Source organism: Sarcophilus harrisii, chromosome 4 (genome assembly GCF_902635505.1).
Source record: "Sarcophilus harrisii chromosome 4, mSarHar1.11, whole genome shotgun sequence".
In the NCBI taxonomy this organism is placed as follows: Eukaryota; Metazoa; Chordata; class Mammalia; order Dasyuromorphia; family Dasyuridae; genus Sarcophilus; species Sarcophilus harrisii.
The window spans coordinates 65123787-65149227 of NC_045429.1; the positions used below are offsets into that span (position 1 = coordinate 65123787).

The following is a 25441-nucleotide window of genomic DNA, read 5'->3' on the forward strand; positions in this document are numbered from 1 at the left end:
TCATTTCAGCTCAGCAATTTGGTACAAGGGGCCTGCCTTTAAGGCAGTAAAACAGAATTTTTAGATGAGGAAACTGAGGCTGAGATACATTAAGTCACTTGACTAGGGTCACACAGATATGAAGTGGCTTACGGTTTTATACTTAGCTCTTCCTGACTTCAGATACAATGCCATACCCATTTTACCCCTTATCTGCCATGATGTAGGCCATATTTTGAGTCCCTATTTTTCATTTGTTCCTGCATCAATTAAATTCAGCAAGTTTTTACTAGATTCAAGTATTGCTCTAGGCATAATACTGGACACAAAAATAGAAAATACTTGCCTTAAAAAATTTACATTCTCTCAGAGGAAGCAAGATAGAAGTTGTATAGAACAGTGGAAAGAAAATTGGCTCAAAAATCACAAGATATGGTCCAAATTCCACCTATGATCTGTAATTGAAGAAGGTTGTGTTACATGACTTTCAGTATTCTATTTCTGACTCCAAACATAAATAAAAAGCAACTTTAGGAAGGCAAGAATACTAACAATTGAAATCAGGAAAGTCTCATGTAGAGAGGCAACTTCAGCTTAGTCCTGAATGTCACTAGGAATTTTAAAAGGTGAAAATAAGTATAGAGAGCATTCTGGCCCTGGGGCAGATGGCCTGCCAATGGAAATAGAAGTGAGATGAGTGTGATGTGTCATGTATGGGGAGAATCACGTAGGCTGGTCTGAATAAAAAGACAGTGAAGAATTTTGGAAAGATATATTAGAACTATTATAAAAGACATTAAGTGCCAAACATAAGACTTTGTATTTTGTCTTAAGAGACAACAAAAAGACATTAAAGCCTCTTAAAGGAAGAAGAGTAACAACATCAGACTTATGCTTTAGGAATTTTGCTTTGCCAGCTGTATGAAGTATAGATTGGAGAGGTGACAGACCAGATGCAGTAATAGATGACCATTGCAGTGGTCTATATGAAGTTAGATCCTATCCTCTTCTGATAAAATCACAGCTTTTCCACCATGGAGCTGTCAAAAACAGCCAAGTATTCAAGCAGTACTTTTGTATGGCAGCAATTAAAGGACATAAGGTGGGTGCTTATTATTTGAGGAATGGTTAAGCAAATTATAAGACTGTACTGGAATATTACTGGATTTTGAAGAAAGTTAGTATGAGTAATTTAGAGAAACTTTGGAAGACTTACGAATTAATGCAGAATGAATTCACCAGAACTAGAACAATATACCCGATAATTAAAATGAAAAGAACAGTAAAAGGAAACTCAAATTTGAATAATAATACTTTCTGATTTTGTTCCTGAAGAACAAAAGATGAAATGAACCTTATTCCTTTAGGTAGGAAAGTGGGGATTCAGGTTCAGAATGTTAAATGCATTGTCAGATATGGCTATTATATCAGTTGGTTTTGCTTACTTGGCTTTCATTATAACAAAGAGAAGGATTTCAAAAAAAATGACTATAAGATAAAAGCAAACAAAAAGGTATCAAGAAAACATTTTTAAATAGAAGGTCCTTTGTAAGAGTTATGTGTGCATATTAAAGTCATTTCCTCCATTATACCAATAGGAAAAACAAGGCTCAGATAAGTAAGATTATTTTGTGTGAATGCATGGTCCAGTGAGACATAGTAGCATTTTAAAATCAAACCTTCCCAAGCAACTTCTTTTGAACCATCTTGCCTCATCAAATAGTCTGGTGTCACTACCAGTGGTTAGCATGACCTTATAGTCTATGTAAAACATAGTGGTTCCCATCAGACAACTTTGTTTCAATAAAAGAACCAATTTATTAGGTGCAGATCATGTATCCACAAAGATATGTGAATTTCTACCAATGATACATCAACCACAAGGGAGTACATAGATCATTATATGAAGCACTGGGGTTTGAGTAGCTACAATAAAAACCCTGACCTGCTGTCTTTGATCATATTTATTCCAAGGTTATTACTGTTTTTTCATGGCAATAAAATAATAATCAAATATTGCAAGAGAGTTTGCAGATCTAAGGAAGGAGTTAACATGAGGATTAGGAGACAAACTGCACGTATGTATATGTGTCTGGGGGGAGGATATGTGTATATGTGTATGTGTATATTTTAATTGTTTCCTAATGTACCCATCAGTTGTTGAACAATAAGCCAACCCAGGGAATATAATAGATGAACAATAACAATAACAAAAACTTATACAGAGAGATGTACAAAATCAAGCTAAATATATATGTGTGTATGTATATTTTTCAGAAAGAGGGATTCTCACCTAGTTGCTAGGTTTTGAAGTGCTGATTAGGAAAATACTGGAGAATGCCTCATTGTAGGAAAGAAATCTGAGAGGTGAGAGAGAAATATTTAAGAAAATAAAGAAAACCATAAAGAAACTGCTTTCAAAGTTATGGTGATCTACACAAAGGGTACACCCAGAATAAAGTGGTTTTTTCCCCCTTAGGATCATGACTTTACATATAAAAATCATGAAAGTAAAAACCCCAGTCAGTTGCTCTGAGTTTGATATTTTAGGAAGAATAATTTTATTTAAATCACGACCACCAGTTAAGCAAGAAAACAGCTTTGCAACAAAATCTTTTAGGAGGGCTTCATTCCATGGCTTCTCCAGGTGGACTTGTCAGATCCTGGCAAATTCTAGATTTTTTTTTTAGATTATTCATAAATAACCCAAGAAAGAATTTAATGGTCATTAGGTACTAAGATAAATTCACTCAAAATAAGTTAATAACTTCATGTTTTTATATTATCAAGACATTAGTGTACAGGGAAAAGCTATTGGAAGCAGAACACCTGGATTTTAAGGTCATTTGACAAAATATCTTACGATATCCTTGTGGACAAAAACAATACTGATGTTGACAATAATATTAGGAGGATTTGAATTGTTAGAACAATAAGATTCAAATAATGTTACCTAGTTGGACTCATTATGTTTCCCCAAAAAGCTACTCCTTCTGACCTCTGAGGTTTTGTTAATGGCACCACAAACCTATCAATCACCATTAAAAATCTTCCAATAAAAAAAAAAGAAAAAAGAAAAAAGGCATCAGATGTCTCTATTCTTAAAAAAAAAAAATAAGAGGTGGGGGAAGTAGTTAAAGGACTAGATTATTTTTTAAATTTCTTTAGAGTTGGCTAGGTGATACAGTGACTAGACAGCCGGGCCTATGGTCAAAAATACCAGAAAATCCAAATATGGACTTAAAACCTTATTACCTATGTGACACTAGGCAAGTCATTTAACCCTCTTTGCCTCCATTTCCTCATCTGTAAAATAAATTGTAGAAATAAGTAGCAAACTATTCCAGTATCGTTTCCAAGAAAATCCCAAAATAGGGTCATGAACAGTTGGACACGACTGAAATCTATGATTCATTCTTCCTTCTAAAACTGTTTGCAACCAGGATTTAATTATTTGTTGCATACTTGTGATCCTGTATGCTCAGTGTCTCTCCCATGCAATACTTCTCCATTCTCTCTGCTGCCTTCTCCATTCCCTCCAAGTACTTATTATCTCTCACTTTGGACTACAGTAATCTAATCAATTTCCCTGTCTCTAGGTTCTTTCCCACCCCATATTCTCTGTTCATCCTGAACATCATCACAAGGTTAATTTTCTGCAAACATACTACTTTCATTATGGTTTTGAGACCCAGTCTTGCCATTTATTAATCATGTACATATAACTGGATAGCCTTTACAATCACTCTGAACTCTGATAACCCCTGATTCTGTAATACTGGGTAAGTATTTTTTTCTGGACCTTAGCTGTAGGATGGAAGGATTGGACTATTTATGAATGCTAAGGTGCATTCCAGCTCTAAATTTCTGATTCTAAGATTTTATGATTCCAGTAGAATTTCAGGACTCTTAATGTAATACCTATATGGCCTCTCTCCCCCCAAATTTCCATTGTCTAATTACTATAACATGTGATGAGAATAAGAGAAGGCAAATGAGACGAGCAGATCTAGAGGAGAAAAATAATCTAAAATGATAGCTGAATTCCATAATCCATAGATGATTTAAATTTGTATTAACTCCTGAGGATTAAGTTATGCTGAAGTCACAAGATAGATATATTCAGCAAATTTTCTTCTAGATTTAAAACCAAGAGAATTCTTAGACTTCACCACACACCACATGGCAATCCAACCTTCTGAAATAACTACATTGCTCCAGAGTTCCTAGTAATCACCTTTGCAAAGTACCTGAGAGAATGTAAAACTGCCAGGCAACCAGGTGATTTACACGGTGACCTGCAAATGAAAGCAGATTTTGCATTTATATTGGGAAAAATCCATTAACCAGATAATTTACATTTCCCTCTCAAACCTCCCTCTGGTCTGAACATTCCAAGTTGTTGTCAGTGTCCAACCTTATGAAGAACATTAACTCTCACCACTTCCTCTACAGTCATTCATCAAGATGGTAATATTAGAAAGATGAAGTTGAATTTGCTCTGAGCATGTAAAAAGGACATTATTCTAGCCATCATCATCACTAGCCCACTAACAAAGGAATGAATAGTGATGACAGAGGTCTTTCACTCTAAGTCACTGATTTAAATGTGAGCACACACAGAAAGTTCTATAAGTCCTAAGTTATCTGCATAGATTCATCATGTTTTCTCTAAGTCTTTACCAAATGAATTCCTGAGATCCTCGGAAGATATTTCTAGCAAGTGATGAGTTAACGTCATCATTTCTGTCTTACCATTCCAAAGAACTGGAAAATAGCTCCTGACATAGGATGACGCTAGAGATGCCTGAATTTGGAAATTCAGCAACAGACTGTCATTTGGATATATGCACAATATATGTGTCATGGGAATTCATAGGTAATTGAGAAACTAAAAGGATCTGGGTAACTGCTCTTGGGAACATCATATACTCTGGTGGTCTCAAACTCAAATTTCATGTTTGTTTTAGTTTATAACATTAATCTTGTTGTATCTTGTTGTATTACCATAAAGCTGTATTTCCCTTCATAAAGAAAGACTTGTTAATCTGGTTATATATTTGTATGAATCAAGGGACAAGGATTATACAATATGACCTTGAACACAGCAACCAGCCCAAATTGGTTGATAGTTTTGGAAGTGAAGTAATTCATCTAGTATAGAGTTCTTTAATTGGATTCCAACTTGTTTTTAAAACTGTATTTCAATGTATTTTTTTTCACACTTAAAAACATGATTCTAAGAAGTTGTCCATAGGTCTTACCAGACAGCCTAAGGTCTCTATGACACAAAGAGGTAAAAAATCCCTGTTCTAGTATCTATCTGAGTCTTAAATCCTAGAAACTAAAATCCATTACTAATGTTGTATATAAACAGTTCATTCAATAGATTAGGATGAAGATATGGAAAAATAAACTTTTTTTCCCCAAGTTTCAGTTGATAAAATGGGATAACATGTTTTAGATATAAGAAGTACCTTTGCTCTATGCCTCCTCTAAAAACTCAAAGTCACAATAATTCCTAGATGTTTTCTCATCTAACCCCAGTCCCTCTTCTTTATTCGAGGTCTCTCTTTGAGGATTTCCAAATTGACAAAATGTTTTATAAATCCTTATATTAATAGAACTCCCATTTCTACCAAGAATGATAGCATTGGAATGTCTCCCAGAACTGTTCTATCATCAACACAGTGAGCAAAATGGATGATCTAAAAAGTTCCTTCTTTGATTTGATTTGATTCTATAGAACTTCCCCATGCAAATGTAGCACATCCCTCGATGAAAAGACAATTTAATTGCTATGGAGTTATTACAAAATGTGTACTAATATTGCAACTGCTTCAGAAAGGGCCTATAATGGATTGCCCAGAAAGTCTTTGGACTCAGAAACTTCAGCTTACCAGTGTAAATAGAAGATTCATTGAGTTTCAAAAAAATTAGCCAAATTAGCTAACTAATATTATGGAAGAACTTGGGGAAGAGGACAGAGAAACAAGGAAGGAAGGATAGGAAAGGGAAATAGAAAAAAATGAGAGAAAGAAAAAGTTGCAGATTGATCCAACATAAATAGCAATGAAGTAATGTTGGGGTTAATGCTAGCAAAATCTCTCTCTCTCTCTCTTTCTGTCTCTCTCTCCCTCCCTCTCTCCTTCTCTCTCTCTTTCTCTCTCTCTCTCTCTCTCTCTAATATCACCATAGAATGGGGCAGACTTTTAACAAAGGTTATTGAAGCAGGCAACTATAAGTATTTTTGAGACTGGACAAATGTAATTCTGCTCACTACTTGTCATTTGGTTATCTCCTAAGAAAACCAAATAAACTGAGACAAAATTTAAATTCAAAACTTCCTAAATCTAAGTCTGGTTCTGTGCTCAAAGCCATCTAGTTAATAATTGAAAGTTCCCAGAAGGTTAGCTAGAATGGATGGATCTTAGAGGCCTAATAGCTTCCTATCTAAGATAAGGAATTAAGGTCCAGGAAAGCTAAGTGACTTCTCTAAGGTCATACAGGTAATCAGAAGCAGAGGAAGGATTTAAATCCAGGTCCTCTGCCTCCAATATCATTGCCTTTGCTATTGTATCAAAATTCCACCTATGTGATATGGATTTGCCCAGAGGAAACTTCATAAGGTCATGATATAATAATGCTCAATGCAGATATTTATAGGGCACTAGTTTCCAAAATTACTTCATGATGCATCCAAGGCAGTCTTTTTTCACATTCCTCAGGCATTCACAGAGAAATAGTTTCCCTGGCCTGTCATAGGGAACTCTAAAAAATCATGCTCCCTCTCCAGTCTTGTTCTGAATTAGTAATGTCTGCTTTCATTCTCTCTCTTTCTCTTCTAAAGACTAATTCAACAGCCTTTATACAACTTCTCTCACTCTCACCAGGAGCATTAATATTACTTCCTTTGGAATTGCTCTTAAATATTCATTTACCAAATATTAATGAGATATTGAAATAAATGATCATTTTCAGAGGATCAGAATTTAGAGCTTCAAAGAACCTTAGCATTCATCTAAACTAATCCTTTTATTTAACATATGAGGGAACTGAGGCATAAAGAAGTCAATTGGTCAGATAACTTACTCAGTTACTCAGGTAGTAATTTGGCAGGGCTGAAATCCAAAGACTCCTTTGATGTCAAATCCATAGTTCTTCCTATCATGCTATGCTGCTTCTTTTAAGAATAAAGACTTGCTACATCCATCAGAATATATTATACACAGTTAAGATGAAGGATTCTTAAGTACTCTAGAGGAATAAAGTCAATATCTTTGGTTCTCGACGGCTTGGAAGGTTTGGAAAATCTGCAACTCTCTGGAGCCTGTTTCAATAGAGACAGGGGCATCTATTGTTGCTAGATCTATCTGCCCATCTGTTGATTTGTCTAACTAACCACATGGAAGCTCTGTGCAGGTGCAAGCTTTCCCAGGTATGTGAGGGAATTTACTCAGATGCAAAGAAATGAAGGATGTCTTAGAACACCAGACAGTGTCCTCAGAGTCTCTAGGATAGCTCTATGGTCTCTGAGAGAACTCCTATCTCAAAATTGTAGGCTCTACACAGGTAAGGATGAGGACAGTGTACAGATGGCATAGAAGAGCCAGAGGCACAACTATTGAAAGTGTAGGCATTAGAAAGGGGGTAGTAGGAACCAGCAGCATTACCCTACTACTACTACCACTACAACAGCTACCACTACTACTAATACCACCACCACCAACAGCAACAACAACAATGATCATTTGTGATTCCATAGTACTTTAAGATTTTCAAACATCAATGTGTTGTCTCATTCATTCCTTATAATAACCCTGGAAGGTAGGTACGCTTATTATTTCCATTTGCTGATGAATAAACTGACCCAAAGAACTTAAGTCACTTGTCCAGAGACACACAGTTAATAAATGTCTCAGATATAATTTGAACTCAATTATGCCTTCAAAATGCCTAAAAACATTCTGGAAGCTCTCTGGAAACCAACGAGAATTAATATTGGAATGAATGAATATGTTTGGGAGTGTCACATTTCCTAACTTGTATTGCTTTACCAAAGAATACTATAGGACAAAAGAGTCAAAATTAAGGTCAAAGAAGCCTTTGGGGAGTCCTGAATATAAAACAGGTAGTACTATCGCTTTATAATAAGGTAGCCCTGTTGAATTCCAGTCATAATTTTTTAACACCTCCAGTATTTAAAAACTAAGTACCACATTTACTTTCATGATTTTCCTTCTCTATACATATATTTTGCTGTTAAAATAAGGAGAGTGGGATTATTTGTAGATAGGCATTCACTTTGCCAACACATAGGGAAATCTCCCCTTCCTCCATCACACAAGCTTCATAATTATGATTGTCCTTGTATAGCTGGAATTGCTTCATAAGTATATATATATATATATATATATATATATATATATATATAATTACAGATTACAGTCCTTCCATGAGGACTTCCTTCTAGATTCAAATGAACTGAAATCCTATCCATCATTAAGGTCTATCAAAAATACCACTCTTTCTTCTTCCTCTTCCATCATCATCATCATCATCATCATTTTAAGGACTAGTACAGACAAGGCCTTTAATATATATTTGTTGATTAATAATTATAATAGCGCCTGTTTATATTGTACTTTATAGTACATTGATATAAGTATCAATAATAACAATTAGCATTCACATTTAGATAGTACTTTGGTATTTACAAAATGCTTTCATCATAATTCTTAAAGATAGATATTGCAAGTATCCAACTTCTGAAGATTTTTAACTGCGTGATCATGAGTAAGTCAACAAAATTCTTTGTATTTCCATTTTCTCATTTGTAAAATAGAAAAGAATACCTTCCAAAGCTGATGTGAAGATAATGAATATATATATATATATATATATATATATATATATAAATGTAGCTTTTTTTTAATGTCCATTTCTTTTTGTTCAGGCATTACCTTCTCCTTCAGATTCTCTAAGTTCCACAGTAAATCTGATCAGTTCTCAATTTTGGCTTAAATAAGCACAACCATCTTAATGCTTCGCTTCAAAGGAGAATCTCAACTGAACCCTCTTTCTTGTTACTTTCTCTGTTGCCTCCCCAACCTGGGAGAGTTAAATCAGCACCATGGACATCACTCACTGCTGGGTTCTTTAGATGGATTCCTGCTTCATTCTCAACCCAATCAAAAATTGTAGTAGGATTAAAGTTATGTGGTAACTGATGATGACATATTTGAATTTTGGGAAAGATTCAAAGAGATCACACTCTACAGTCATACTATTCTACTAATTCCTGCTAACCCCTCATTCCTACACCTATTGCAAAAAGTTGAGTGGGTAGGGCATTGGAAAGTTAGGATGACCTTTGTTCACCCCCCCCATACTTATTAAATATGTGACATTGCACAAGTCATTAACTCTGTCTTTACCTCAGTTCCTCGTCTGTGAAATAAGAGGAATGGACCTCTAATTGCCCTCCTAATTCTAAATCCCTAAGCCTTGCAATAGCTTATGAAAGGGAGAGAGGGATTCATATGCAGAACAATGAAGGATGTCTTAGAATTCAAGATTGTGTCCTCAGAGTCTCATAGTCCCTGAATGAACTCCTATCTCAAAACAGTAAGCTCTGCACAGGATGTACAGTTAGGATGAGAACAGGGTACTAAGAGTTAGAGAAGGGCCAGTGGCACAACTATTGAAAGTACAGATGTATTAGAAAGTATTAGAAAGGAAGTAGTGGGGAGTTTGGGGCCACTCACTACATCACCCTTGATGAAGAAAAGAATAAATGAAGACTTCAGACAGAATTCGCAAATGGTTTTCCATTTCTAAGTGGCTAGCCCTTAATAATATTAGAATGTCTGGTTTTATTTTATTCTTCTTAAAAACAGAACAAAACTCCCACTAGATAGCAACAAGGCAATGAAAGAAAAACAGTCTTTCTGTCCTGCTAATTCCCCATCTCCATTCCCATTACTGAAAGATGAATGATGTGGAAGTATGAACAGATACATGTTGTCTGCCTTATAGAATCTAAATACCTAGAAGCCCAAGGCTATTTTATTTTAGTGCCAAGCCAGGCACAGAGTAGGGTTTTGTTTTTTTGTTTTTTTGGGTTTTTTTGGTCTCCATACAAGTATCACTTTATCATAATCTACCATCTGTATTAGGGGAAGAATAGAAATCATCAGGAGATGTTGAGTGAAAAATTGAGGAGATAAAAGGATGTGGAAGAGATAGGGCATTGCTTAGTGACCAAGAATCATGTGATTGAAATATCATAGGATCACAGATATGAGCTGAAAAGGACCTTGGAAGCAATCTAGTCCAACCCCTTCATTTTATAGCTGAGGAAACCGAGGATCCAATAGGTGCAGTGATTTGTTCAGGCCCACACTTCTAATAAGCATTTGAAGTAGAGTTAGTATTTAACTTAGGTCTTCCTGAATTCAAGTTCAGCTGTGTCTAACCCTTACACTATGCTATCTCACAGTGGGTCAGGAAATTTCCTTAGTGTTAGACACCTGATAAGACAGACACTGTTACAAATAACACCTCTACCTCTGGCAAATCTTTTTATTTTTTTCTTTTCTTTTTTTCTTTAAAAATAATAGCTTTTTCATTTTCAAAATATATACAAAGATAGTTTTTAACATTCACTCTTGCAAAATTTTGTGTTCCAAACCACTCCCCTAAAAAGCAAGTAATCGAATATAGGTTAAACATGGGCAATTTTTCTATGCATATTTCCACATTTATCATGCTGCACAAGAAAAAACAGATCAGAAAGGAAAAAAATGAGAAAGAAAACAAAAAGCAAGTAAACAATAACAAAAAAGATGAAAATATTATGCTGTCATCCATACTTAATCCCCATAGTCCTCTTTCAGGATGCAGATGGCTCTTTCCATTATAAGTTTATTGGAATTTGCCTGAATCACCTCTTTGTTGAAAAGATCCACATCTAGGGGGCAGCTAGGTGGCACAGTGGATAAAGTACCAGCCCTGAAGTCAGGAGGAGAATTCAAATCTGACCTCAGACTCAACACTTTCTAGCTGTGTGACCCTGGGTCACACCCCTGGTTAACCCCAATTGCCTCAGCAAATAAAAGAGCCATATCTATCAGTTGATGATCACATAATCCCGTTGTTGCTATGTACAATATTCTTTTAGTTCTACTCCCTTTACTTAGCATCAGTCCATTTAAGTCTCTCCAGGCCTTTCTGAAATCATCCTGCTAATCATTTCATAGAACAATAATAAACTATGACATTCTTATACTATAACTCATTCAACCATTCCCCAGCTGATGGTTGTCCACTCAGTTTTCAGTTCCTTGCCCCTACAAAAGGACTGCTACAAACATCTTTGCACATGTGTCCTTTCCCCTTTTTTAGACTCTCTCTGGGATACAAACTCATTAGAGTCACTGTTAGTCAAAGGGTATGCACATTTTGATAGCCCTTTGGGCATGGTTCCAAATTATTCTTCAGAATGGGTGGATCAGTTTATAACTCCATCAACAATGTATTAGTGTCCCAGTTTTCCCACATCCCCTCCAACATTTAACCCCTCAAAGGGTACTTTGAGGTACCACTCCACCACTCTTAGGTTTACTAAGATGACAGGAAAAGAAGCTGGGGTCTTTGGCCTTATCAAACACTAGATTACTATAGTGATTGACTATTGTGTCTTATGAGCCTAACCTACTCAGCTGATCAAATATTCTATTTCTTAGGCAGTACCAAATGGTTTTGATGACTGCTGCTTTAGTTTTAGGTCTCTGGCAAATCTTTATATCAATACCAAGGGTGGAGTTCTACCAGTTCTCCATTGTTTTATTTTTGACATTGTCAGCAAAATGTCCCTAAGTCACACCATCAATATAGAGACAAACTGATTAGATAAGCATACAGAAATTTATTGCAGTTTGGTGGGTTGATCCCATGTTCACAAAGCCTATGACAGTGGAGCACAAATTCTGGAAGGTTCTGCCAGATTTGAAAGGTTTCAGGTATAAATCAAATGATAAACTGGAATTTTGAGATGCAGGGACTAGCCTAGATAAATTTGGAGAGGCTTAACACCAGGATAACCACAGCATGATGATGATGCTTGTGATGGTGATGGTGGTGGTGATGGTCTTGATATTACTATTTGCCATAGAAATCCCAAGGTTTATATACAAAATTATATAAGGGCTGTAATCTTGATCATTGGTGGGAATACTCATACCCTCCTAGAATAGTGATACTTGAAGTACATAGAACCCTAAGGGGAAAAGCATCTTTGCCTAGTCAATTTCTACCCATCCTCAAAAGCTCATCTCAGGACGTATCTACTTTCTGAGGCCTTCTCTGACCATTCCAGAGTACAAGCAGTCTTTCCATTCTATGTCTTCCAAAAAAATTTGTTGCATATGCCAACAACTCTGTCTGTAAAAGTGAATTTTCCATCATTCTATGATTGTTCTTTAAAAAAAGTAAAAATAAATAAAATTAATTTTAAAAAATTAAAAAAATAAATACAATTAAAATTGTTAAGATCCCCTAAGAAGCCATACCCAGCATTATGCAATGCAAAAAAAAAAAAATGCTGCCTCTGAAGTCCTAAGACCTAGTTCAACTGCCCTATGACACTCTGGCAATATGGCACAGCATATAGAGAGCTGTTCTCCTTGAAGACAGGAAATACTTGAATCAAGTTTTGTCCCAACACATTTCGACTGTGTGATAATCACAAATTACTCAGCATTTCAATGTTCCAGGCAATTCTCTAAGACAAGTTGCAGAGAAGGTGGCTACTTGAATTGGTAGGGAGAATTTTCTCATCTGGGAATTCCTTAAACCAATGAAATCATGGTCCCTATCCTAATCCCTAAAAGTCATGGAAGAGACAATGTGGTAGTGGATATGGAGTGATGATTTTGGTGTGTAAAACTCATGAGACCAGAGTTCAAATTCCATCTCTGTTACTTACTGCTCTTGTGATCTTAGGAAAATTATGTGGCCTCTCTGTGTAGAGGGCCGGAACTCTGGAAAAGTATACTTGAAACAAGGATACTTACAACAGGGTGTTTACTCAGTGTGATTGATGAGATAATGGTTCTCTAGTTTACATATACTTCGTACTTAGTATGGTGGTGTAGAACCATTACATGGTTCTACAGTTGACACATGCTCAGTGTGCTGTAGTGATTTAATTGTACTAAGGTATATAAGGATTTGAGATAAGCAGATTCAAAAGAGATTCCAATGAGAGTGTGCTCAAGCTCTATCTCAGACTCCAGACTCCAGAGAGATACTTGAGAAAGCTAGCCCGGACATTACATCTCTGGGCCTGTTTCCTGTTCTGTAGAGTGCAAGGATTATACCCCATGGCCTTCAGGATCTTAAGTTTTGACCTTCTATTGTTCAATCTAGGTTAAGTTCCTGTTTCTATAAGAATACTCTCCTAGTCCTCCTTTATCTTAGTGCTTTTACTCTGTCTTTTCCCATTTTATTCTATTTATATCTTTTTTGGACATAGATGTTTGAATGTTTTCTCCCCCATTAGATCATGAGCTCCTTGAAAGCAGAAACTTTTTTTTCCCTTGACTTTCTTTGTATTCCTGGTGCTTAGCATAAACAAACTCTAGTTGAATGGCTCAATAAAGATAATACTTTTTTATGACTTACACTACAAAAGTTAATGCCTCAAAACTTGCCAAAATTCAGAATGAAATTTACATTGATTCATACATTGAATGGGGGAAGTTAGGTGGCACAATAGATAGAGCACCGGTCCTGAAGTCAGGAGGACCTGAGTTCAAATCTGATCTTAGACGCTTAACACTTCCTAGCTGTGTGACCTTGGGCAAGTCATTTAACCCTACTTGCCTCAGCAAACAAACTAAAAAAAAAAAAAAAAAAAAAAAAAGATTCGTACATTGAATTCATCTTTGAACCTAAACAAAGATTTTGCAATTATTCAACAACACTGGAAGGGTGGAATAGAAGGGTAATTGGGGGTTGGGTGCATCAAATGTATTTTATTATGATTAACTTGCCAAGATTAATCATCATGTTCTTTAACTTTAACTTAACTTCAACCTCAAGATTAAAACATACAATTAACTAATATATATATATATTACATATATATATGTAACTTTACTGAGTTTCTCAATATGAAAATCAGTTGTCAAAGAGTGAGAATTATGGCAAGAGATTTTTTCCCATTTTTTTTGTTTTTAAAAAAACATAAACAAACAACACAACACTTACCCCAAAACAATCAATTTGGGAAGGCATCTAATTTTATAATAAATACTGTTTTTTCAGGTATTTGTAAGATTCAGAAATGGACAACCTCAGAGATCATGTACTCTTTTTTCACATGAGGAAACTGAGTTCCACAGAGAAGAAATGACCCACCACCACATTGATAGTAAATAATGAGAGAAGACCTGAGTGGTAATTTACTTTTCATGTATCTATAACTTGTCTTTCAACTCCAATCTAAACTTTTCAAAGATAAGGATTTTATATTTCCTACAGCACCTAACCTGGTCACTGTCTTGCAAACTTTATTGAGTTGATATACATTGGTGGTAAGGATAGGAATTTGGGAGGATTAAGGGAAACCTCTGGAAGTGATCTCTTTAGGATATGAGCCTCCAAGATGTACATTATTGTAAGGAATAGATTAGAATATAAATCTTCTGGGCATCTGAAGGCACTTCTGAGAAACATTACCAGAGAATCAAATTAAAGAATCTGATCATCTAAAATATGGATAGCATTAGTATCCCACCTGGACCAGCAAAGGAGCCAAGTTTCACTTTTGCTATACAGAGTCCAACCATAACTGAAGATGGAAAGAAGGAGGAAACCTTTCCCTTGTATTAATCTATCTTTCATCCCAAGCTTCCAAATTTTCCTCAAGAATCAAAGGGACTGGGAAAGGCACAGTGAAAAGAAGGAGCAGTGACAGGGACTTACACAACTTTTCCCCCAAAACCCTCCAAATACTTTTTAAAAATGAATCTAAACAAATTTTAGAGTGTCAGGACCCATCAATATATGGAGTGGAACAATTTTCCAGTCAAAGATAACTTATAAGGTCAGCGCAAAGGTTTATTGTACCAGAGTAAAAATGAAATCCAGTCCAGCACAGGCCATATCAGCACAGCCTCAGCACCAGTAAACCAGGAGCAGACCTTGGGATCTCTGACTCACTGGCAGCAGTGGCAGTTTCTAGACCTTTCAACCCACAGATACCAAGGACAACTTGAAAAATCATCAGGAAAGATTTGTCACAGTAGGGTGTAAGAAGAGTCCCAGCAAACCAAGAATGGTCCTTGGAAGCCACTGAATCATCATTCTAGAGGTCTCAACCCACACATGAAAATGGTGCCAAAGAGCCAGTTAGAAGATTACAGGAGTCTCTTTGCTAACACTGAGGCAGGACTCTGTTGCTTTGCTCACACTCAGATCCAGATGCAGTTCTGGTTCACGGTCCCAAGGAAAGGAGGAACATACACTGGAACTTACAAGGATCCTCCTCATAGTTCCAACATAGAAAAGAGTGCTGTAGGAACTCAAAGACCAGAGTATAGGCCAGGAGAATAATAAACATACTTCTCAGATCATACCATCTTGGAAGAACTGCAAACTTACTGGTCTCCAGAAACAGATGCACAAAATCCCTGAAGCATAGAACATTGCATCCTCTGCCCTGTAAAAAGCGTCCTACTTTAATGAAAAGTTAAAAATTCAAGTAATAGATTGGGGAAATGAGCAAACAGAAAAAGATTCTGACCATAGAAAGTTCCTATGGTGATAAGGAAGATCAAAACACACGCTCAAAAGAAGATAGCAAAGTCAAAAGTACTACATCCAAAACCTCTAAGAAAAACAAAAATTACTCTCAGGCTGGGGAAGACAGGGATTTTAAAATGGATTTTGAAAATCAAGTAAAAGAGATAGAAGAAAAAATGGGAAAAGAAATGAGAGTGGTGCAAAAAGATGTACAAAAATCCAATGAGGAAAATGTCTTATGAGGAAATGAGGTACAAAGGCTCACCAAAGAAAATAATTCTTAAAAATTCAAATTGATGCACATATTAAATATATATATATATATATATATATATATATATATATATATATACATACATATATATATATATGATTACTTGTCATCTAGGGAAGGGGGTAGGGAAAAGGTGGGAAAAAAAATAGAACACAAGGTTTTGTAAGGGTGAATTTTGAAAATTATTGATGCATATGTTTTGAAAATAAAAGGCTTTATAATAAAAAAGGAAAAAATGGAGAAAATTCGAATTGAGCAAATAGAGGAAACTAATGATTTTATGAGGAATCAAGAAAAAAAAGGAAAACAAAACCAAAAAAATGGAAAAAAAAGAAAGCAATGAAAATATCTCATTGAAAAAGCAACTGATCTGGAAAATAGATCCAGGAGAGATAATTTTTAAATTATTGGACTACTTGAAAACTTGATCAAAAATTAACCTACACAATATCTTTCAGGAAATTATAGATAATGGGGTTGTTAGATGGTACAGTGGATAGCGCATCAGCCCTGCAGTCAGGAGAGCCTGAGTTCAAATCTGGCCTCAGACACTTAAGACTTCCTAGCTGTATGACCCCAGGGGGGGGGGGGGGGGTATGAGGAATCAAGAAAAAAAAGGGGGGATGGATTAATCCCAATTGCCTTAGCAAATAAATAAATAAATGATAACTGCCCTGATATTATAGAACCAGAGGGTAAAATAGAAATTATAAGAATCCACCAATCACCTCTTGAGAGAGTCAAAAGATGAAAATTCCAAGGAATATTATAGCAAAATTTCAGAACTTCCAGGTCAAGGAGAAAATATTGCAAGCATCCAGAAAGAAACAATTCAAATATAGTGCAGTCACAGTCAGAATAACATAAGATTTAGCAGCTTCTACATTAAAAGATATTCCAGGGAGCAATGGAGCTAGGATTACAACCAAGAATCATCTATTTAACAAAACAGTATATAATCTTATAGGGGAAAAAGATGGATATTTAATGAAACAGAGGACTTCCAAGCATTCATGGTAAAAAGACTAGAATTATATAGACAATTTGCCTTTCAAATATAGAACTCAGGAGAAGCATAAAGGGGTAATCAGAACAGGGAAATCATAATGGACTTAATAAAGTTAATATGTTTACATTCTACCTTGGAGGATGATACTTATAATTCTTAAGAACTTTCTCATTATTAGGGCACTTAGAAAGAATATATAGAGACAGAGGAAAGAAATTTGATTTTATATGAAGAAATAATATCTAAAAAATAAAGTTGAAGAGTGAGAGAAAGGTCCTATGAGAAAAGAGGAGAGGTGTAATGGCATAAATTATCTGCCATAGAAGAGGCAAGAAAAAACTTTTAATGTGGAAGGGAAGAAGAGAAAGGAAAGGGGAGTGAATAAATATTACTCTCATCAGAATTGGCTCAAAGAGGAAATAAAATGCACACTTAATATAGAAATCTAACTTGCCCTATAGAAATAAAAGAGGAAAAGGGCAAATGAGAAAGGGGAGGGTGATAAAAGGGGGGTGATATTGGGGGAGGGGATGTTTAGAAGCAAAACACTTGAGAAGGGACAGAGTGAAAGGAAAGATAAAATAGAATGGGGGGGTTCAGTTAGCAACAGTATTTGTGAAAAGACTTTTGAATTAAGTACTTCTAATGAAGGCCTCATTTCTCAAATATATAAAGAACTGAGTCAAATTTGTTTTAAAAAAAATAATAAATTAACAGCCATTCCCCAATTGAAATGTGAACAAAAAATATGAACAGTTTTCAGATAAATTAATCAATCTATTTGCAACCAAATTTTAAAAATACTCTTATTCACTACTGATTGAAGAAATGCAAATTAAAATAATTTTAAGATATTACCTCATGTCTATTAGACTGGCTAATGGGCCAGAAAAAGAAAATGACAAATGTTGGAGGAAATGTGGGGAAAATGAGAAATTGAAGCACTGTCGGTGAAATTGTGAACTGATTCAAACATTCTATAGAGTAATTTGGAAATATACCCAAAGGGCTATAAAACCATGCATACCTTTTGATCTTCAGCAATACCACTACTAAATATGTATCCCAAGAGATTTTTAAAAAGAAAAAGGACTTATATGGACAAAAATATATACATGAGCTTTTTTCTCAAAGTGAAGAATTGAAAATTGAAGGGATGTCTATCAATTAGGAAATGGATGAATTAATTGTGGTATGTGATTATGATGGAATACTATCATTCTATGATAAACAAGGAGCAGGAAACTCTCAGAAAAACCTGGAAATTTTTCCATGAACTCATGCAAAGTAAAATGTATTGTGTACAAAGTAATAGCATTGTTGTAGGATGATCATCTACGAATGGCTTTTCTATTCTCAACAACACAAGAATCCAAAACTATTCTGAAGGACTTATGATGAAAAATGCTATCCATACCCAGAAAAGAACTAATTGTATCTGCTTCATGGATTGAAGCATACTATTTTTTTTTTTTTTTACTTTATTCTTCTTGAGGATTTTATTTTGGGGAGGTAGGAGGAGATTAATGTTTTCTTTCTCAACATGTCTCTTATCAAAATGTTTTACATAATTTCACATGTGTCTCCTAAATGAGAGTGAGGTTGAGGAGGGAGGAAGGGAAGCAATCTGCAAGTCAAAATATATTAAAAAAATGTTTTACATGTAACTGGGGAAAATAAAACATTAAATCAGAAAAAAAAAAAAAAAAAAAAAGAGGCACGAGGAACAACATAGGTAGATAAAATCCAGAAGAGTACATAGGATTTTAGAGCTTAAGGGAGTTTGGAATTTACTTAGTCTAATCTCTTTATCATATAGTTGAAGAAACTAAAGTGAGGAAGAAGGTGGGGGTAGAGGAAGGGCCACAGTAATATGTAACAAAACTAATGACATGGACCCAGATCCTTTATTTCCAAAGTCATTAATTTTTCCTTAGTACCACAAAGGTACAATGTTCTTTCTACACCAGAAACAGGAGAGAAGACAACAGAGAATAGCGGAGTAGAGAAAACACCCCCCCAAAAAAGTTGTGATTGAGATTTGAGTCTAAATTACCCTAATATTGGAGGAGGGAACTTAAGACTCATACTCCAAGTTAAACCTCAAATCTTATATCATGTAATTTGTTTCACTCCCCACCCAACTCTCTGACTTTTTCTTTCTACTATTGACCAACTTCTTTCCACTTTCCATTTATATGTTATCTTCCTTCATTAGAATATAAAGTACTTAAAAGTAAAGATGTTTTTGTGTGTGTGCTCATAATTGCATCTCTAGTATTAATTACAGTTCCAGGCATATATTAAGCCCTTAATAAATGCCCTGTTTGACATGTATAAGACGAGCCAAAACTGGAAAAAAATAAAAATTAAAAATTTTACAAATTCTTAAAATTGTAACAGCTTTTATTTGTATACTTTTTTTTTTTTTTTTTTTTTTTTTTTGGTAATCAATTCTTCTAGCTTCTCAAAGCAGAACACAATTATCTTTGTATAGAGAATTTCTTGATATTTTTCTGATGCCTCTTGAAATAACTAGGGATAGTAGTGAAATGTTAAAATGAATAAATAAATAAATATAAACCAACCCTAAAACATGGTTAGGAAACATTGATGTAGCAGAAGGGGAACAATAAAGAAAATTTTCTCCCAAATTCAACTTGGGAATGATCACTAAGTAACTTGCTTTCAGTTCAAATTCAACCTAATTTTTTGGAAACAGTTATCCTTTCACAAAGAATAAACAGGAAAACAAACAGAAAGATATTTTCATTCCAGGACTAAGGATCAGGTCTAGGACTTAACCAAGAACACTAGATTTAGAATGATTTTGGTGACTGTTTCCTAGAGAATGGAATAAGCCTGGGCAAAAAAAAAAAAAAAAACAAAAAAAAAACAAACCTTCCTTGGTTCTTTATTGTCTGAATTATTTAGCCTGACCCCTTCCATAATCTAGGAAATTATGAACATTTGCCTATACCCTAGTCATTGCCTTTAGTATCGTACACATATCTCATGCTTCTGCTTATGTCTATATCTTTCCTTGGATGGTTTCCTCCAGTTTAACAATAATCGCTAGCTTTATGGAGAACTTTAAGGTTTGAAAAGTGTTTTACAGTTATTTTATCCTCACAACAAATCCTGGGAAATAAATAATCTTATTACCTCCATTTTATAATCGAAGAAACTGAGGCAGACAGAGCTTGAAGTATTTTAACCAGGGAGAGTGACTTAAAAATTGTCTAAATCTGGATTTAAACTCAGTTCTACCTGACTCCAGGCATAGCTCTCTATCTAGTATACTACCTAGATTCCATCTTAATTTCCCTCCTTCCTCTTTACTCATTCTACAAGACCCATGTCAAATTTCACTTTTTCAGGAATACTAATGTCTTTCTCCTATAATCTTCTCCTATACAATCTATACCATATAATTGGACATACATATACTTTCTGCCTTAAAATTTTAGTCCCTTATTTCATAATAGTATAGATATGACTTTAGGTGATCTGATTTCTCAAATTTGAACATACCAAGAATTATGATAGAAATCCTTTGAGAACAGAGAAGGCATTTGGTTTCTTCCCTGCTTTGCTAATTTAGTTTTTTTTTTTAAGCTCATCAATTCCTTACCAATAAATGATAAAAATTATTATTGTCTTTCACCCAGTCAAAGTTCCAGCCCAATGGACCTGAGCCAACCTATTAGGTGTTCCTGGAATTTAGCCTTTCATATCTCTCCTTTTGTGCCTTTCCATTAACTATGTCCCATATTGAAAGTTGCATTATTTTCTCACCTCCACCTCCCACAATTCTTAGCTTCCTTCAAAGAACAATTCAGGCACTGTCTCTTATGGGAAGCCTTTCCTTGTCCTCTTATTTCAATCAGTCAATCTATCTATCTATCAATAATTAGCATGAGTTAAGCTTTTGCTGCATGCTAAATAGACTAATCCTTGTCCTCAAGGAACTCCCATTCCAATGGGGATAATGGGAAGAGGAATAACATATCAACAACTATGTACAAACAAGGTGTTTATATATGGTCAATGGAACATAATCTCAGAGGGAAACTTCTTGAAGACAGACATTTTTTAATCTTTATATTGCTCAATCAATAACCATTAAACATGTGTTAATTATTTCCTTTGTGCCAGATACTGCGCTAAGTAAGCACTGTGGACAAATAGAAGGAAGATAGTACCTGCTCTCAAGGCGCTCACACTCTAAGTGGGGAAGATAACAAACTAATATATAAAATCAAGAATACAGTTGTCATTTAATTAATACTTATTGAATAGAATTAAGATTTTTACCACAGAAACTCACGAAAAATATTTCATAAGATATGGCGGTATAGAGATCTTGGAATTTGCCTTGATGGATAAGGATAAAATCATAGATCTTTTGAAGTGTTAAAAAGGAATCTGCTTGTTTTTGATTATTATCTTGCTTCACATGTAAGTCTTGTCTATCCCAACTAGATTATAAGCCTCTTGAGAACAGGAATTCATGCCTTATTGTCTGTATATGCATTATTAGAAAGGGGCTTTCAAAAAATACTTACTGTTTGATTTGAATTCTTCTAATAGTTATAAAAAACTAACGAAAGATCAATGGTTCAGGCAGGCAATTCCTCAAAATGAAGCTATACATAGTCCTTCTTGCCCCTCTGGTATTTGCTAGGGTGAAGGGGTCTAAATTTTCAAATTAACACACTCCCACCTCACATGATGACTTATGCCCTGTGTAAAATATCAAACCTAGTATGATGGATGTTGGCACCTCCATACACAAGAAGGCCTATTATTGACTTTTAGGGAAGGGAAAAAGAAATGGGTGTTTGCCAAAAAGTATAACCAGTCTCAAAGTGAAAGAGGAGTGATATAAAGGTTAGGATAGCAGGTTACCATAGCTACTTCATCAGGCCTCTACAGTGAGCAGTATTGTACAGAAACTCAGAGAACCCATTTCCTTGTATCTAACCTTTCATTATATACTAGATATCCTGGTTGGAGTTCGTGGCCTTGGGCCTTAGCTCTGGGATTCAAGGATAAGCATTCTGCACCCCAGTCACCCTGGCTCCTTCCTTTCACAAAATGTCCAAGGCCTACTTCATGCATAGTTAACACTAAAGTACTCAGCCAAGAGTACAAACTCTGCATACACATTATTGCTCCCCCATTTCCTCCACCACATGCCATATAATGTAATGAACTGATACACCTGCACCTCATCATGCTGTTGCCAGAGTCACAAATACCCATTTAATTACTCCTGCAACTCAATATTCAATATAGATAGGAATGGGTTCAAAGACAGATGAATCTACAAGGTTTCCATTGTGAGCTATAACTCAACTTTTTTCCCCATTAAAACCAAAAAATACCAGTAAAAAAATTTGGTTGGACAAATTTGGTCCCCACCATGCTGAACCTGAGAGTTTGAAATCCACTTTTTTGAAAGGGTGGGCAATTTATGAGATCACTGATTTCCATCCAGGAAATAAAAGTTTTACTCCTCCATATTCCATATGGTTTTCATGAATGTGATTTGCCATTTTGGAAATAAAGGTGCCTTTAGATAGAGGAGTGGGAGTGGGAGGTGCTAAGAAGCATACAGCGTGCCTCACTGCTTATATGGAGCCAACTTACAAGGCATGTTCATACAAACTGAACTTTGGCTGGGAAGGTCCTTATGCCATTGAAACGGTCTGTGGGATATTTAGTGTTTGCTGTGAGTTGGGAGCGTACATGGTGTAGAGTTTGGATTTTTTTCCCTTAGGTTTAATAAGAATGGGGATGCTACATTATTGGAATTTTTATTTGGATTGGAAAATGACAGGATATTGCCTAGTGAGAAGAGGGATGTCAGGCATGTAGCCTAATGAGGAGAAAGACAAAGTTGTAGTCATTTTAGTTGAGTGAGTCACATAAACAGGATTCTGTTTTTTGTGACCCTCTTCAAAATGGACTAATAAGTTGCAAACATTGTTGAAATCCATACAATATGAAGGATGTTGGAAAAGAGGTTAAAGAGATATTGTTGATGTGCTTTTATATAAGTGAGTTTTGTAAGCTGAGAGATGGGGGTGAAGTGGGATGTGATCATCAGGAGAAAGAATGACTATAAATCAATATTTCATTCTGCTCTTCACTTAAGTTCATTTAGCATACAGGAAAGCTGAGATGTATGCCTATGTTAGATAGTGTGTGGTACAAAAAAATCAGCTTATTTGAATGAATTGTTGCTGTAGCTTAGGGTTATGAAGGTGTGTGAAGAGGTAGGCATCAACAGATTATAGTTGGATGGGTCAGGTGTATGTTCCCATCTGTTTTGGAGACTGGACATTTGGTTCAAGTGGAAAACCAGGATAAAGAAAGCTACAGCTAAGTGAATGGAAGCAAGACTGATCACATGGCAATAAAAGGGCGAGGGCTTCTGAGAAGCAAAGCAAAGAGTAATCTTGTCTGGTAGAGTGTGGCCTGTGGATTCTTACTAAAGTGATGAAGAATAGCAAGGTTTGGGACATACTCAAGAAATCTCTGCTAGGGTGAATTGATAGAGAAGGAGAGGTCGAGACTATGGTAGCTAGGGAGTGTCGGGAAAGGGGAATTACGGCTGTGAGTGGTCTGATGCCATGGGGCATACAGAAAATGCCCTGCCAGTAGCCACCTATCCAGAGAGGTCGCAGTGCTGGAAGTTGGCTATATGAAGACTCCGAATATGTGTCCTTTGAGGGGAAGAGGTGCGTGTGAGGGGCAGAAGGAGCTGTTACTGTGGGGAAAGAGTGTTCTGGTTGAAGGTAGGAAAAGCTCTTACGTACAGGCGATTGTGTGTTGCATATGGGTGTGGAGAAGACAGTGTCGGGGCGGATCTATTAAGGTAGCGATGGGGGGGAGGGGGTAGGTCGCAACGAGCTAGCAAGCGAGTGGGTGTGTGTGTGTGTATATCTGTGTGTGCGTGTGTGTATGTGTGTGCGCGCATCAGTGTGTATATGTATAGAGCGAGAGTGGGGGCTGGGAGGAAGGGGCCTCCCCGGGGACTCACCCAGCACGAAGTAGGGGAGTTCTGTGTTTTCCAGGTCGTCCACAACCACCATTTCCCCGGGGAAGTCATTGCGCACCGAGAACAGGAGCTTGGGCTCGGAGGCCGAGGGGCTGTGCATGATGCTGAGGTCGTTCTCCCGCAGGAAGGGCAGCGCCGACACTGTGATGCTTTTCAGCTTGCACTCCAGCTCCTTGGATGGGTCCCCGTCTCCTCCTCCTCCGCCGGCCGCGGCGGCGGCGGCGGTAGCCAGCACAGCCGCCGGCATCCAGCAGCAGGCGAGCAGGGCGCAGAGCCGGGCTAAAGCCATCTTGAGCGTCGTTCGCCTTCCTCCCAGCGCTGAGATGGTGGGGGAGGAAGGGAAGCGAAGGGAGGGATGGAGGGAGGGAGGGGAGGAGGGTGGGGGGTTTGGGAGGAGATGTGGACCCCGAGCGGGGAAAGCCTTAGTCCAGGGGTAGGAGAGCAGTAGCCCGCTTGCCTCCCTGGTGAGGTGCACTCACCGCCTGAGCCCCGATGCACCCGGAGCCGGATTTCTTTGTTTTCAGGGCTGCGAGCACTAAAAAGGGAAAACACGGGGGGACAGCAAAGACCCGAAAGGGGGAAGGCAGGCGAGAGGAAGGAGAAAGCGAGCTAAGGATTTCAGAGAATCAGGTCAGCCCCCCGAGCTGACGGCTTGGGCTGCTCCTTCTCCTTCGCATCTCCCCAGCTCTAGCACCCACTCCGCTATTAACTACCTGAATTGGTGCTTTTTTTTTTTTTTTCCAATCAGACTTTGCAATGCAAAATCTTCCCCTGGCATCATTCAGATGGCTCAGTGGACTAGGTGGAGGCGAAGCGCGCAAGCACACACACACACACACACACACACACACACTCACTCACTCCTTAAAGGACATTTTTGAAATGAACCATGAATATGATTTTTGATGACCCTCTCCAGTTTATTTTAGTATCTAAACATTCCTCTTCTCGCTAACTACTCAATCTTGTTATTTCTGCTCCAACAGTTGGACTTGATTTTTGGGGAGATGAGCGTAGAGGAAAAGGAGAATGAGAATATATTTAACATTGTTTGGGAGAACATTTTAAAGGAATTTGGAGGGCGCTGTGACTTTTACTCAGGTACCCAAAGCAAGTCTTAATGTGTGATGCAAAATAATAGACTGGAGTTTTTATCTCCAGGTCTGACTATCTCAACTCTGTTTCATTTTTTTTTTTTTTAGGGAAACTATATACGCAGGTGATTGTTTAGTGTGGTATAGGTGCCAGAAATTATACTTTTGACAGGAAAAGAAATGTAGCTACACTAAGGCTGCAAATG

General features: G+C 36.6%; 1 protein-coding gene across 1 annotated transcript in view; it reads right to left on the reverse strand.

The window, feature by feature from the left end:
- Window positions 1-25091, reverse strand: part of ASTN1 (astrotactin 1) — a 512206-nt gene extending 487115 nt beyond the window's left edge. Inside the window, exon 1 of the mRNA XM_031936933.1 lies at window positions 24124-25091. Within this exon, the coding sequence (XP_031792793.1) occupies window positions 24124-24430 (307 nt within the window). The 5' untranslated portion in view covers window positions 24431-25091. The remainder of the gene's footprint in view (window positions 1-24123) is intronic.
- Between the last annotated feature and the right edge of the window lie 350 nt (window positions 25092-25441).